Genomic DNA, 16874 nt, shown 5'->3' with positions numbered 1-16874 from the left:
TTGGAAGTCGAGGCTTGGATTACAAAGCTCTCAGGTGTTGGGTGTTGGGAGAGGAAAACGGGTTCGCCCGGGGACAGGCGGTGGCATCGGGCAATCATCCTATCTACAGGAGCCCCTGTGTTAGGCTTGTACCAAATGTCCAAAAGAATGTCCATGAGGGCCTCATTAAATGGCAGCAGGGGCTCCGAGGAGGCTGCTGCTGGCTGAAGCACCTCGGTCAGGAGGTTAGTCCTGACCGCCACCGTAGGAAGCTCAAGGTTTAAGGCCTCAGCCGCCCTACGCAACACCACTGCGTATGAAGTACCCTCCTCCGTACCCACGGTAGGGGGAGAATGCATGCCAAGGTCTGGGGAGCTGTCAAGACCACTGGCCTCACCCAACTCCTCTTTCCAGTCCAGTTTTTCTAACTGGTCTGCTGGAGGGTTCACAGACCCCTCCCAGTCCTCCTCACCCTCCTCTGGTAGCCACTCAGGCCGATAGGGAACACCAGGGGAGAACAGTGGTACAAAAGTACCGGTGGCTCCGGTTCCGACGTCGGTCCGGCTCCATGTCCACATCAAGGGGGAGGCTGGGGTCAACATTGACTGAGGACACAACCAATGTCGGAGGAGGTGTCGCCACTGGATTAAGCACCGGAGGAGGTGTCACAAGGTCGACCGGCCTCAATCTGGATCCAGGTCGGGATCCCAGGGTGCCCTGCGGCGCCAGAAATGAAGCTGCTGGCAGCAAAAGCCTGGAGCCCCCAGCTGAGTCCGCGGGGCCTGAAGGCGCGCCGGCAGAGTCGGGCTGCCCTAAGATCGAATGGAAGGCTTTGTAAAAACTACGAAGTTGGGCAAGGGTCACCCCGGCTCCTGGGAAGGAAGGGAGGGAGGCTAGGAGTCGGCCCAACAGGCTCCGCGGGCAGAGCTGGACGATTAACTTCCTCAACCCACGCCGCGTCAGCCAACGGACAAGAAGAACGCACAGAGCAACGGTACTTCTTTGCCTTCTGTTTGTGCTTCAACTTACCTGAAGACAAAGACTTCGGTGAGGAATGGTGGCGATGACTCCGCGACCGGTCCCGCGACCTCCCTCTCGACCGGGACCTCGAGCTGCACGAGTCTTGGTCGCGCTCCAAACACAAAAGGGACACAAGGTGCGGGCCGTTAACGACACCAATTTGCGACAGGAGTCGCAAGCCTTGAATCCGGTTCGAGGACAGGACATCCCTGCATGCACCAGGAGTCGAACGACTCATAAAGATGTCGACAAAAAGTCTCAAAAAGAGAGCCAAAAAGTGACTTGAGGTATTGCTCTCTCCAGATCTGCGCTGGCTGGGGGTGAAAAAGAAAGAACTGACGTGAGCGCACAGGGGCAGCGTCTAAGTAGATACTGCAATGTCATTTTGGCGACCACAACGCAACCACGAACGCCGAGTCGACCAACACCACCTACCGATGCACAGGGGTACTGCTGAAGAAAAATTCTCCGGAACCAGTCTGACGCCTTGGGGTAATTCTAAGGTGAGGAATCCATAACTAATTGTCTCTTTCAGATGTATCATTTACAGTACATTGATTTAATGATGCATTGTCTCTTGATAATGTGTCTGTGATGTAAAGTGATCTGACACCCTACATTAGGAACAAAAAGACTATAAAAGAAATTAAATAAAAAATAAATGCATTCAATTCAATAAACTTTATTCACAAGCGATGAGCATCCATAAAAGCAAAACATGTTACAAAACAGGCATAAAATATATACAATTCATAAAAATTAGAAATAAAATATATACATGAAACAGATTAAACAGCTAGAACATCTTATGACAACATGGACCTACGTGAAAGTACAGCAGATATAAACAAGCATTTGCAATGCAATAGGTCCCGCATTTATGCAAGTTTAAGCTATCAGCATTGTAAATGATGCCTTTTATTTATGTTTTAAAAACAAACACATAAATAAAAGGCATTATTTACAATGCCAATAGCTCAAAATCACGTAAATGCAAGACCTATTGCATTGCAAATGCTTGTTTGATATGCAACCATTATGAATTCAAATTAGAAATACGTATGTTTCCTCCTAGGAAGTTATTATCGAGGTTGCTAAGATGATGACTTGTATGTAGCCAACTTGGTTGTAACGCCCTTCTGCGCCGCTTGAACTTCATGCAGCGCCTTTAGTCTGTATGCCACACCAGTAACATGGAAAGGAAACTTCCATCTTGGCAAACAGGAACTTTTTAGAAAATAAAGAAACTACAGAAGCGTAGTAACCTTTAAAAGTAAGCATTGGTCAAGCCAAAAACTCCAAGCTGTAAGAAGCCAAGTTATTGTATCAGTCAATATTTTTGACTGCTATTAGCATGTATCAAGATCTATGTTAACCAGATCATGGAAGAGCAAAACACTAAGGTTTAAGCACTAACAAGCTTCTGAGCCTGGTTCTTTAAATAAAAAGAAACTTCTTCTGAGGTCGCCGTTGCTGGCTTTTTTTCTTTTATATTTTTTAAATGCCTGCCTAGTGGCAACAATGTACTTGAGCAGCAATGCCCCAGGTTTCTGTGAGTGGGTTTAGGCCTGCAACCCTGTAAGTGCTGGGGTTGCAGAGCCTCTCAGCAAGACTCGGGAGCTCCTCAAGGAACCCCAGGAGTCAGTTTACTCCCACCTCTGATGGGGAATCTGAAGAGTGAGAAGCTGGATGGGGCTTCTAAGGGAGTCACAAGTGGAATGGGGAGCATCGGATGGCAATGGAGGGGAGAAAAAACAGAGTAGAGTGGGTTCCCTGCAATATGATGTAGAAATAAAACCCATCCAATCAGAACACAGTGAAACCAAAATCCTAAGCAGGACAAAGACAAGAATAGGTAGAAAAACCACTGATCAAGAGAAAACACCGGAGATAGAAAGCAAAGCCATCGAGTCATGAGGAAAGGGCTTACCCCAAGCCTAATATGGGCCTGATTCGCAAAGGTAAACTTACACTTCTGTGTAAGTTTATGGTTGTTTGCTATGCAAAAAGGTATTTTACTAGTAGTATCTAAACGACTGCAGAGCCTCCGCACATGAAAAGATAGGTCTGTCCTATCTTTTCATGTGCAGAGGTTCCACGGTTGTAAAGATACTATCATCCAAATAGCTTTGTGAATAGCAAACAATTGTAAACTTACACAAAAGTGTAAGTTTACCTTTGTGAATCAGGCCCTATAAGTATATGCTGTTTATCAGAAACCATAGGTCTTGCCAGAGAAAGTGGTCTGTGGCTGAGACCCAATAAAAGGAGAAAACATAGTAATCAATGCAAGTCAAAAGGGAAAATCTGGCAAATAAAATCCAGCTTGTAAAACAGACACATTTTAGCACATACTCTGGAAATCAAGGCAAACCAAGCATAAATGATGACTAAATAAGTACCAAGGAAAAATAGTCATTGTGTCGTAGTGGACATTGTTGTTCTTAATTGCTGACGTAATTGTTGATCCATTGTGATCTAATTTAGTCATGGAGTGGCCGAAATGTGTCCCAGCAATAATAAAGTAAAGTATGGGAATGTAGAGGGGTATTCAGAAAGGGAGAGTAGGCCGAATGTACAGAGCAACCGAATGAATACTTCTATCCTTTTTCAAACAGTGAAGTGCACGGTCTCCGTTTCTGTTCGTGTATTACAAAAACATGACCGATGTAAACAACATGCATTGAGAGCGAAACTCTTAAACTGTAGTGATAAACTTGTAACCAATTTCTGCAAATCGGACTGACGAAAGATACAATCACATAACATATGCTTTACTTGCCATAAGATCATTCAATACAGACCTTATCCATACCGGCGGCACCCCGGAGAAAAAAATTCCATTCTGGTTCTGAGATTTCTTGTTTTTGCCGCATGATGTCCACACAGAGCATAAAGCTGTAGATTAGTTTGTGTTTTTCGAAAAGGCCCCTTGAAACATTGGTATAGGCGGTCAGTAGAGTTTGGCTCAACAGTGTTGCCAGCCGAACTTCTAAGACATCACTTTTTTCAGAAGTATCAATAGTTGTGTTGAATAGCTGTGAAGAAAAAGAGCAAGTGTCAAAGCGTTTTGGCATGCGTATCTCTTTCACTACTGCTGCATTCGCTCCGTGTGATTTGTCAAGCCATAGATGAGAACATGTATTACAGTAAATTGTATAAAGAAACACACTACCATTTACTACGGCACGGGATTGCAATTACCGAACCTAACAACAGGCTTTTTATAGAATGGCCGCACTCAAGAGAATATTTAGTTTTAACTTTTTTTTCTATCACCGTCATATATTCCTATTACCTATGTTCGCCATATCTGCTCATTATAGGTGAACGTCATGCTTAATCATCAGTTATGAACCTTCCACACAAATTCGTCTAAAATGGTCCCCACACGTGTTGGTCACGTATGTTCTTCACACATGCTAAGCGCAATCGCCCATCACACATTTCTTTCCGGTATGCTCGCCAGAGTTCCATACCACACTCATCCGGAAGTTTCAGTTTCTGCAGCTATCAAGCTCGCTCCTCATGTTTGATCATCGACGTTCTCCTCACATACACTTATCACAATAACTGTTCCCCTACACTGAACCCAAAGGAAAGGAGGACCACAGATGTAGAACAATGGTTAAGACCAAGTTACGCAGTGTGTGACGTCAGAATACGTCATGTGCAATGACATTTGTGCAATAGTGTCATGCCCTAGTAATGCATGCCTAAATGCACTTATAGCTTTAGTTCTACAACCAACACGAAGAAGAGACCAATGAACTTTGATAAATCGTTTCAGGTGATGAATCCAATCAATAAGATAGACGGATAAGATATTTAAACACCACATTCTTTTTATGAATATGCAGATTGAATGTGAAGGGATTTTTATCCAAAATAGAACTTAGTAAAATCGATCACATTATAAAAGTATATTTCATAAAATAATGTTGATCAGCAAAAATATTAGAAAAATGAAAAATGATCTGCCAGCAACATACAAAATTGTGGATTCATTAAAAGTAGAGGTTAGCAAGAACTATATTTTGATTAATAAGATTTTACTTTATTACACAAACGAAAAGGGACAACTAGCCTCAATTTATGAAAATATGCGACTTAATATATAGAGTCTAATTGAGTATTTTAAAACAAGAATCGTGCGAGTGAGTTGTAGCATGTACAGTGTTATCCTACTGCACTTGGAGAGAAACATTGCCATCACAAATCAGACAACACACAACACATCAAATACAGACACAAACACGCACACATACAGCTATGGTATAAAGACAGAGGCTTTTGGATAACCCACTCCAGCCACTGGTTTAGCCCATTTAAACCATTGGAACAGCTGCATTTAGGGATTGGCTAAAAGGGCAGTCCACCAGTGTTGGTATTAGCCAATGGCAATTCGCAGATATAAACATCCTAAAAATGGAGTTTCACATACTTTCACTAGCATGACATTATTTTTCTGTTCCAAAGTCTCCTGTCCATGACACTTTCTCTCTCCGCTTACCTCACCTGTTGATCCCTCGTCCCCCCCTCCCCGCACATCATAGTCTCGCTCCACTGTTTTTAAATGATGTTTTTTTTTTTCAAGGGAATAGCTGCTTCTAAGTGTTTCTAGGCTGTTCGCCATTATTTTTCACACTCCAGCATACTTTATTTTTATTTATGGTTTATTTCATCCAAATGTTGGAATACGTGAGTCTAGAATTGCAGGAATGTGGTATTGAGAAAGCATGAATGATGTGGTAATCCTATCAAGACTGGAAAAAATGCAGATTAAGGGGTGAGGAAACTCTGCCATGCTAACTCAGCCAAATCTGCAATTGTTTACACCAGTAGGCAGAGGTAAATTCACCGAGAAGGGTGGAGGTGAACCAGTCATATCTAGAATGAAGTATCCCACAAAACCTCCACAGATTAACCTCTGAAAATCTCTACCTAGAAAAGAGGATGAAGCAATATGGTGAACTTTGCTGCATCTCTTCCGTCTGAAATGGTTTGGGGGGCTAGAATCCGGTCCTTCTCGGAGACTTTGGACAGCACCTGCGCAACTGTATCCCTTATCGAATGGGAATAATGGCCCAAAAGGCATGCAGTGTTCACCGACCGTAATTCTAGACTGGCGGAGGAAACATTTTTCTTCCTAAAGGTTTCCAGTCTCTTGGATTCCCTATCCGGAGGAGTGAAAGGGAAATTGCCACGGTAAGTGGAAGCTTGAACAACCAAACTATGTGGGGTGGGCGGTGAGGAAAACTGGGTCACCCTGTGCAGGGCGATGGCGGCAGGCAATCGTTCTATTCAGAGGAGTCCCTGTGCTGAGCTTAGACGAGGTGCCCAGAAGAACGTCAGGCAAGGCCTCACTGAAAGGCAGCAAGGGTTCTGAGTTGGAGACACCAGGCTGCAGGACTTCTGTCAATATGTTAGTCTCAACTGTCACCGCAGGGAGCTGCAGGTCCAAAACCTCCACAACCTGTATTATTATTATTATTATTATGTGTTCTTATATAGCGCTCAACTTACCCTTGGGCATCTTGGCGCTTGCATTGGGAACCCGTCCTGGTTTTTCCCTGTGAGATAACCCGTACTGGGCATCCCCAAGGTGAAAGCCAGGCATCCCGCCGCGGGGGGGCCGTTGTGGAGATTAAGCAAGCTTGTTGCCCAGAGCTGCATAGTGTGAACTCGTGCTTAGAGTGGGCACCGAAGCGAGAATTATCGAGTCCGTGGACAATTGGGCTCCGGACCCTGCCGCGTCGGGAATTGAACCCTGGTCCAGGGTCTGACCTCTGCTTCAGGGTATGCCTCCTCTAACCAGTGAGCTACACCACCATAGCGATTGACGCCCCCTCCTTCAAAAGCAAATTAGGTGGAGAAACCATGCCAGAATCTGGGGAGGTGTCCAGACCACTGACATCACCCAGTTCCTCATACCAGTCCATGCCTTGAGGTTGCAAGAATTCTAAGGGATCCTGCTCCCCCTCCCAATCCTTGTCATCCATTCCTAACCCTTCAGAATAGGGCAGGTTGAACGGCATGGAGCCGTATGGCTCAGTAGGTGCCGGTCTCGCGTCGGAGGACACCCGATCAGTTCCGTGTTGTCCGGAATGAGGATTTGGAAGGCACCGTAGGTGGGTGCCAGCAACACCGAGGGCCGGTGGGTGCCGGACACGGCTCCAGGGAAGGTCACTGTGGAGGTCTGACCGGCGCCGGACCCGGGAACTAATCTGGTGGGAGGCCGTGGTGCCGGAGCCGAAGCTGCGAAATCCACGGGGACTTCTCTATCATCTGGGCCTGCGGGGCCTGAGGGCATGCCAGCAATGTCAGACCACCCAAATATAGCACACATGGGGGCATAAAACTGTTTAATTTGGACGGGGGTGCTCCCGGCCCTGGAAATGGAGGTAGACGCAGTGCCAACACAGGCACACACTCTGCGGAGCGGGGCTTCGAACGCCGAGGTTCCTCTGTCTCGTTGGGCTTCAGACCGGGCAAAGTCGAAGCACACTTTGACTTCTTGTGCAATTTATGGTGCCTCTTACCTTACTTCGTGGATTTCAGTCCACCGGAGAGGTGCTCGGACCTTCCTCTCGACCAAGACCGGGAACGGGAGTGAGATTAGCGAGGCGACGTCCATGGTGCCAGATGCTGGGCCCGAGCAGCTTTAGGGACCACTCCCTTGAAGCCTTCGGGGCCATGGCCTGGCAATCGGAGCACTTTTTTTGTTGTGGTCGAGCTCCAGGCACCAGAGGCACACTAAGTGGGGGCCTATGACAGACACGGCGCAGTGACAGGCGCCGCATGGCTTAAACCCCAAGGTCTTTTTGCTAGACATCTCAAGCACACGAAAATTCGAAAAAAGTCTGTCAAAAAATGACAAGGGGTAAGCTCTCTTCGAGGGATCAGCGCTGGCTGCCACGGAAAGAAAAGAACTGATGTCAGCGCGCCAGAGTGGCAGTTATATTGACAAGGCGGACGTCACAACAATGACGAACATGACACCGATGACATCACATGGAGTCGATCAACGCTACATACCAGTGCACAGGGCTACTGCTAAGAAAAATCTTCTGGATCCAGTCTGCTACCTGGGACTTCAAAGGTAAGGAATCTGTGGCTAGATGTCTCTATCAGATAGCTTGTCTTACCAGACCTGCACGGATTCCAGTGTCAGGTTTATCAATAATTGCCCCCAGATGACCCTTTATAAGGGTACCCTGAAACCTACCGACTTCTAGTGTATTCCTGACTGGTCTTCACCAGCCTGCCACTACTAGACATGTTTCTGGACCCATCGGGTGAGAGCCTTCACTCACAAGGACCAGAAACAATGCCTGCCTTGGGCTGAGGTGCTTCACGCCTCCTCCAGGCAGGAACAGATTTCCAGGGAGGGAAGCTTAAAAGGCCATGCTGCCTTTGAACTCTGATTCACACCTCTCCTGCTAGCAGCAGGTGGGAACCCCCCTGTCCTGACCCCACTTTCGGTGGGAAGACAGGCTGAAAATGAGTTCGATGAGGAGGAGTGTCCCCAGTCAACCTGACCACCCCTAAGGCGAGGCAGGTGATGTGGACCTGCCAGCTCACTTTCCAGCATCTTCAAGATGGGAAAAATAGCCTATCAGGGTCAGTGTCTTAACAACCCCCCACATGAGGTTGGCATTTAGGGGGTGTAGCTACCCTAAAGGTAGGTAGCCTATTGGCTACTAACTGGCACTCACTTTAATGCCCCTAAATTTAGTATTTAGGTGGCACCCCTGAGCCTTGAATTTCTGATTCGACAGACATAGGAAGACCAAAGACAAAGAAGAGCGGCTGACCTTAAGAACAGAGAGCCTGGACAGGATTGTGGGGCGAAACCCTGCCTGCAGCCCAAAGACTCGACAATCGCAGAACACTGCCCGATCCTGCCAAAGAGAGACCTCTACAAACCCAGGGTGCCCCTCCAGCACTTCGCCAAATTGCCTAAGAACTCCCTTGAAGTAGAGGAACTACCCCCCTACATCGTAGGCATCGAAACAGCAGAGTCCAAACTTTCAACTTGCAGCTCCGGCCCTGCAAATGACGCAACTGCCCAGGAGAAGGTATAGCAGCTCTGAAGGATCAACTCTGCCTCCTCATCAAGTTTGGAGGCATCAGAATCTTCCAGTGCTGAGCATCACCAACCCCGTGGTACTGGATGCCCTGAAACCTAAGACCGACTACAAGAATCCAAGCCGGACTCCAACTATCTGAGGACCAAACACCCATTGAGGGACCTCCACAGCCCTGAAATTCATTCACTGAGCAGCCCAGCAGTCCAGCAGTCCCTCTGAGGTGTTTGCCCATGACCGCGAGGTGCACTTTGCGCACCAGAGCTTGGATCATCTGTTTGCTCTGCACCCAGGCCCACCAGCCGAGGTATCTCTGACATTTTTGCGTGGTCCCAAAGCCCTTGTGATCTCTTCAATCTTTTAAGTGCCCTCGGATTTGCCTACAAGTCCCCCCATGCAGACTATTTTTAGGTGCTCCCCCCTTCTTCCTAGCGTGCCAGCTACTTACTCTCCTAGCACCCTGCTCCTGGTCGAACCCAGAACGCTCCCAAGAAACTGCTGCTACAGCTGTGGACCCTGGCTCCCTAACATTCGAATTCTAGGAGGTGAACCCCTAAGTCCTACTGCACTGTAGAACAAGTTACTTACCTTCGGTAATGATGTATCTGTAAGAAACATTAGTTAGTTAGATTCCTCACCTTAGAATATCCCAAGGCGTCAGGCTGGATCCGGAAAGATTTTTGTAGCAATACCCCTTGTGCGTCGCTAGGCGTCGTCTGCGGCTCCGCGTCCGTCGTTGGCGTCGTGCGCCGGAATGACGTCGTCGGAGTACTTAGACGCCGCCCTCGCGCACTGACGTCAGTTCTTGTACATAGCTTTTCGCGCCAGGAACGCAGAGCCAAGCAAGAGACCGACACTGGTGCCAAAAAATCTAGGGCCCTGAAACGGATAGCCTTAACCCTAGATGTCAGTTCGCAGAACGGGGAGGATGGGTGGGTCGGTGAGGAATCTAACTAACTAATGTTTCTTACAGATACATCGTTACCGAAGGTAAGTAACTTGTTCATCTGAAAGAAACACGTTAGTTAGATTCCTCACCTTAGAATAGATACCCCAGCAATACCAACCCCAGTGGTGGGTCTGCGAACCAAGATCACACCAGAAACTCCTGGAGAACAGAACGGCCAAAGTAGCCATCTCTCCAGACCTGGCTGTCCAGGCAATAGTGCTTGGCAAACGTGTGCAGTGAAGCCCGCGTCGCCGCCTGACAGATGTCCTGCAAGGGAACTCCCCGGCCCAGGGCAGTAGTAGTCGCTGTGGCCCGGGTGGAATGGGCCCTCAACCCAACAGGAGGGTCCTTTTTTGCCAAGGAGTAACAAAGTTTAATACACAACACGACCCACCGTGAGATGGTCCGTTTGTGTACCGCTTTCCCCTTCTTAGCTCCTACGTATCCAACAAAAAGTTGGTCGTCCACCCGGAACTGTTTGGTGCGGTCCAAATAAAAGGGCAGCGCCCGTTTTGGGTCCAGACGGTGGAGCCTCTCTTCCTCTTTTGAAGGATGCGGAGGCAGAAAGAAGGTGGGCAACGTGACAGATTGCCCGATGTGAAAGGGGGTCACCACTTTTTGTAGAAAAGAAGGACGAGTCCGGAGGACAACCTTGTCTGGATGAACAGAAAGAAAGGGAGACTTAGATGACAGAGCCTGGAGCTCACTCACCCGTCTAGCCGAGGTGATAGCTACCAGGAAAGCAGTTTTCAGGGTCAGAAGACGAATGGGACAATTGTGCGCACATCAGAAAGGTCAGAACAAGATTCAAGTCCCACTGAGGCATTACGAAGGGTACAGGAGGGAACATGTGAGTAATGCCTTTGAGAAAACGTGAAACAACAGGGGACTTGAAAAGAGAAGGCTGATCAGGAAGCCGTAAGAAGGCAGAGATTGCAGCAAGATAATCTTTCAAGGTGCCCAAAGCAGAGCCCTGCTGGGCCAAAGAAAGAAGAAAGAGGCGAACCTCAGAAAGAGGGGCGGAAAGGGGATCCACAGCCTTTGCTGTGCACCATGCCACAAATTTGTTCCACCGGCAGGCGTATACCGTCTTTGTGGAGGGACGCCTGGCTGCCAGAATGACATCACAGACTTCAGGAGGCAAGTCAAATGACATCAACTGCCGCAGCTCAATCTCCACGCATTGAGGTGGAGGCTGGACAGGCTCGGGTGGAGGACCGTCCCCTGCTGCTGCGACAGAAGGTCCTCCTGAAGAGGCAGTCGTATCGGGGGATCGATTGACATAGCTCGGGATACCAGAACCTTCGTGCCCAATCCGGAGCCACTAAGATAACTTGGGCCCGGTCGCGCCTGATCTTCTTCAGCACTCTGGGCAGAAGTGGTATAGGCGGAAAGGCGAACAACAGACCGCAACTCCACTCGCGACGAAAAGCGTCTCCAAGCGAGTGCTGCCTTGGAAACCCCAACGCGCAGAACTGCTGACATTGCGCGTTCTCTTCGGTGGCGAATAGATCTAACCAAGGCTCTCCCCACTGCAGAAAGAGACCTTGCGCCACGTCCGAGTTCAGACGCCATTCGTGATCAAACATGCACCAGCGGCTGAGTTTGTCTGCTCTGGCGTTCAGAGAGCCCGCCAGATGTTGAACCACCAGGGTGATGCCCTGGTGTTCCAGCCATGTCCAGAGGCGCAGAGCCTCCTCACAAAGGGTCCACGACCCCACCCCGCCCTGTTTTTTGCGATACCACATGGCGGTGGTGTTGTCCGTGAACACCTGCACGACACTTCCCAGGACAGAGGGAAGGAAGGCTTTCAGTGCAAGCCGGATCACTCTCAGCTCCAAAAGGTTGATATGGAGTTGAGCCTCCGCCGGAGACCAGAGTCCTCTGATCTCCGCCTCTCCCATATGGCCCCCCAATCCCAGGAGGGACGCGTCCGTCACTACTACGTGCTCCGGTTGGGGTAGGGAGAGGCATCTGCCGCTGACCCAATCACGGTCCATGAGCCACCACTGCAACTGGTTCGCAGTGCCCTCCGAGATCAAGACATGGTCGGACAGGTTGCCTCGATGCTGGGCCCACTGAAACTTCAGGTCCCACTGCAGAGCCCGCATTTGCCACCTGGCGTAATGCACCAACAGGATGCAGGAGGCCATCAGCCCCAGAAGCCGCAGCACCAACCTGACCGAAACCCAGGATAGAGGCCGAAAGATGGGAATCAGAGCCTGAATATCCCGGACCCGCTGTTCCGGAGGATAAGCCCGGAACTGCGTCGAATCGAGAACCGCTCCGATGAAGAGGAGCTTCTGGGAGGGTCTCAGGTGTGACTTCGGCACGTTGATGGAGAACCCCAGCAAATGCAGGAGGTCGGCCGTAGTCTGGAGGTGGGAGATGACTTGCAGGGGCGAGCCTGCCTTCAACAGCCAGTCGTCGAGATAGGGGAAGACTGGAACCCCCGATCTGCGCAGATGAGCTGCGACCACCGCCATCACTTTCGTGAACACCCGAGGGGCACTGGTGAGGCCGAAGGGGAGCACGGTGAACTGAAAGTGCTCCTGACCCACCGTGAACCGCAGGTAACGCCGGTGGGCTGGCAGGACGGGGATGTGAAAATAGGCGTCCTGCAAGTCCAACACTACCATCCAGTCTCCAGGGTCGAGGGCAGCCAGAACCTGAGCTAAAGTTAGCATCTTGAACCGTTCCTTCCGGAGGAAGGTGTTGACGCTCCTGAGGTCCAAGATAGGCCGTAGGTCCCCTTTGCCGTTCTTGGGAACCAGAAAGTAGTGGGAATAGCAACCACAGCCTACTTCTGGACAAGGAACGCGCTCAACGGCCTCTTTGGTCAAGAGGGCCGTAACTTCCTCCCGCAGAAGATTCAAGTGATCCTCCGATATACGGTGGCACTGTGGTGGCATGGCTGGAGGGGTCGTCTCGAAGGGGAGGGAGTAGCCTCTTCGGACGATTTGCAGCACCCACCTGTCCGAAGTGATGGAGCGCCAATGGAGCAGGTGATGGCGAACTCTGCTGCCCACTGGCGTGGAATGGGCCTGAAAGCTCGGAATAGGAGGGCTTTGAGGCGGATGCTGCCGGGGTGGATGTGGACTGACCGGCATGTTGTCCTCTAGTACCGCCACGGCGGAACCCACGTCCGCGACCGCGTGCAGGTTGGTTCTGCGGCCGGTGGCTAGGCGGACGTGAAGAGGCGCCCCTTCCTTGGCCACGAAAGGGGCGAAAGGCGGAAGTTTGCGGCCGTGGGGCCGAGAGAGCAAAGGACGTGGCTGTAGCCCGGGAGTCCTTAAAATGAGCCAGAGCACTATCCGCCTTTTCACCAAAAAGGCGAGCGCCATCAAAGGGCATATCCATGAGGGTACTCTGGACATCCCCCAAAAAAGACGTGGACCGCAGCCAGGCGTGGCGCCGGAGCGCCACCGTGGTGGAAATCGCCCTACCCAGCGAGTCCGTGGTGTCAAGTCCACACCGTATGGCATGTCGCGCTGCATCTCACCCGTCAACAAGTGCCTGGGAGAGACGTGTCTGGGCCTCCTCCGGACACAGGGGCAGCACGTCCTCCACCGCATCCCACAGAGAGTGGGAGAAACGGTCCAAAAGGCAAGCGGTGTTCAAAGACCGCAGGCCCAAACTCAGGGAAGAGAACAGTTTCTTTCCGAACTGTTCCAGCCTCTTGGATTCCCGATCCGGAGGAGCGGACGGGAAGGAGGATTGGGAAGTGGAGGCCTGGATAACCAGGCTCTCGGGGGTGGGGTGTTGGGACAGGAAACTGGGGTCGCCCGGAGCAGGGCGGTGGCGCCGGGCCACGTTCCGATCCACAGGAGGAACTGTGGAGGGCTTGGACCAAGTGCCCTGCAGAACGTCGATGAGGGCCTCATTGAACTGCAGCAGAGGCTCTGTGGAGCTTGCTGACGGTTGAAGCACCTCTGTGAGGATATTAGTCCTCACGGCCACAGCAGGCAACTCGAGCCCCAGGGCTTCGGCGTCCTTGCGCAGCACCACTGAAAAAGCTGCACCTTCCTCCGAGGCCACAGTTGGAGGAGAGATGAAACCAGCATCCGGTGAAGTGTCCAGACCACTGGCATCCCCCAGTTCGTCTGCCCAGTCCTGTGAAAGTTGGCCCTGGATGGCCATAGGGTCCTCAGACCCCTCCCAGTCGCCCCCGTCATCCGATTCCTGATAAACAGGAGGAATAATCGGAGCCGGACGGTAGACGAAACGCTCATCCATCGGCGTCGGATGCGGCGCCGGGAAGCGGCGCGCCGGCTCCGGACAGGGGCTAAACCGGGGAACGGCGCCGGAGGTGGAACCGGTGTCGGCGCCGGGGCCGGAGCCGCCAGCACGCGAGGTCGCCCAGTCGAGCCCGCGGAGCCCGAAGACGGGCCGGCAGGCGTAGACCGCGGAGCCAGGCCCCTCATGACCGAGAGGAAGGCACTGACCTCCGCCGGAGTCGCGTCAGTCCCAGGGACCGGCGGAGCCGCGGGGGTGGGACCACCCTGACCCTCGGCCGAGTCGCGCGACCGGCGAGAGGAGTCCGAAGAGCAGTGTCGCCTCTTGGACTTCTTTGATCGCTTCGACTTACCCGAAGACTTCGAGCCCGACGAGCGATGATGGTGACTGCGGCTCCGCGACCGGTCCTTGGACCGCCTCCTGGACCGGGACCGTGAGCGGCGCGGAGCCGAGTGCTGAGCTCGAGAAGCTTACGGGACCGCTCCCGCCTAGCCTTCGAGGTCAAGGCCTGACAATCGGGGCACGAATCCGCGTCGTGGTCGGCCCCCAGAAAATAAAGGCACCGGCGATGGTGGTCCGTCACCGACATCAGTCGAGGACAGGAGTCACAGGCTTTAAACCCAGGCATCCTACTGGCACCAGAGTCGAGTCGACAGAAGACCAAAAATAATCAAAATGTTTTGTCAAAAATTGACTAAGGGGTAAGCTCTTCCCGGATCGGCGATGTCTGGCGTGGAAAAAAGAACTGACGTCAGCGTGCGAGGGCGGGGTCTAAGTACTCCGACGACGTCATTTCAGCGCACGACGCCAACGACGGATGCGGAGCCGCAGACGACGCCTAGCGACGCGCAAGGGGTATTGCTACAAAAATCTTTCCGGATCCAGCCTGACGCCTGGGGATATTCTAAGGTGAGGAATCTAATTAACGTATTTCTTTCAGTTATTTATTACATTCTATATTTTTCTCCCTAGGATAAGATTGTGCGTAATTGTGCACAACTGTATATCACTTGTATTTATCTTTCTTATTGCTAAAATGTATTATATGCTTACCTGTAATTGAAGATCATAGTTCAAAATATAAATAAAACCTGCTGTTTTTCTATAAATCAATCTTGACTGTGTATTCCATTTACTGCCCTGGTGAGTACAACAAATGCTGAACACTACTCTCTGATAAACCTAACTGTTCGCCCACACTACCACAAAATAGAGCGCGAGTATTATCCTCTTTTGCCTCTGTAAACCAATAAGCATCTCTCTGACCTCTCTGCAAAGTGTACCCCATTGCGGTACACTATATAGAGAGGTGGTTTTCCTACAGCGGGCTTACAGCGCGACCCTGCTTTTCATTTGTCAGTGTTTGTTAAAAGCCCTTGCTTCTAAGTGGTTATTTTTCTTATTTGTCCCTTCTTTTTCGATGTTTGTTTCCGCACATGGAGGAGGCCCCCATTTCTTGCAGGCTTCCACTTGTTGGATCCTAGTTACTGGCTCAGTGCCTTTTTAGATCGAGCCTAAACAGCGCTCATGCGCTGTCTGCAAGTCCTGTAGTAATCCCTATACGGAGAGTTAACCCACCTGCTGCTTGCCATTTGTTCAGTCCTCCGTCGCTCTTGTTTAATGGAGCCCTATTGGTTCAAACTCTGATTCATCACTTCCATTTTCAGTCCGACAGCAAGGACCAATTACAGTTTTCTTACACTGTAGGTGTTCATGTGTTTGTCTGGGGACTACTTATTTACAACCATGGCAGCCGCTTCAGGGGCCGCCATGCACATAGGTTTTATAAACACGGGCACTTGTTGTAATCCGCTTCACGTGCAGTACAATCAGGTGGTGAATACTTAATGCGCGTAACTTTTTTCGCGCTCGAAGCGCAGATTATAGCTGCTGCCTGTTACAGGCACAATACAGTCTCACCTGCTTCCACAAAGCAGAGTCCATGTGTTTTCCTAGCTCAGCGTGGCGCCCTAGTAAGCACGCCACGCTTTGTTTTAAAGACGCTCCCGCTCTGCTCTTTTGTCTCGACTTCATCTTTAACAGGAGCGGCCACGCCCCTTTTTTGGAAAGCGCGGCTCCCCAAACTCCTTTAAAAAAAAATATTATATGTGTTTTTTAAGGCAGCGGCTGGGCCACACTTTACTTTGCACAGCTCAACAAACTCTTTAGTTTTTTATATATATTTTTTATTAGCCAGCGCGGCATGTCATTTTGCAAACCAGCTGTTTCCGGCAAGGCTACAGGAAGAGGGCGGGCAGAGGGACCACCACCACAGGTAACAACAATATATCGGAGCTCTTCAGTTCAACGCAGCTGCCCGCAGATACTCTGAACCAGGTGAGAGCGTGCTACTAGACACCATGATGTGTCCACAGCATTTTAAAACATGTTGAGGGCTTGGCAGCTCCTTATTCACTTCTACAGAGTGCTCGTCGCCACCTGCACCGTGCTGCATCACGCACATGCACTGCCTTCAGCCACGATCTCTGTGAATGCATTCCATACCACAATGCATGCTCATGCGCGCATATACACAGGCAGAAGTCTTTGAATGGATTTCCATCCCATTTAAAGGTGTTAGTCTGTCCATGTGTCCATAG

At 50.5% G+C, this 16874-nt stretch overlaps 1 protein-coding gene across 2 annotated transcripts in view; it reads right to left on the bottom strand.

The window, feature by feature from the left end:
• Positions 1–16874, bottom strand: part of DNAH6 (dynein axonemal heavy chain 6) — a 2458578-nt gene that overhangs the window by 456215 nt on the left and 1985489 nt on the right. For both annotated transcript variants that reach the window (XM_085636629.1, XM_085636630.1), the window contains one exon: positions 3804–4037. In XM_085636629.1, the coding sequence (XP_085492755.1) occupies positions 3804–4037 (234 nt within the window). The remainder of the gene's footprint in view (positions 1–3803; positions 4038–16874) is intronic.

This window comes from Triturus cristatus, chromosome 2_1 (assembly GCF_964204655.1).
Source record: "Triturus cristatus chromosome 2_1, aTriCri1.1, whole genome shotgun sequence".
Taxonomy (NCBI): domain Eukaryota; kingdom Metazoa; phylum Chordata; class Amphibia; order Caudata; family Salamandridae; genus Triturus; species Triturus cristatus.
Note: the sequence above shows the minus strand (reverse complement) of the source record. Positions and strands in the feature narration are given on the sequence as shown.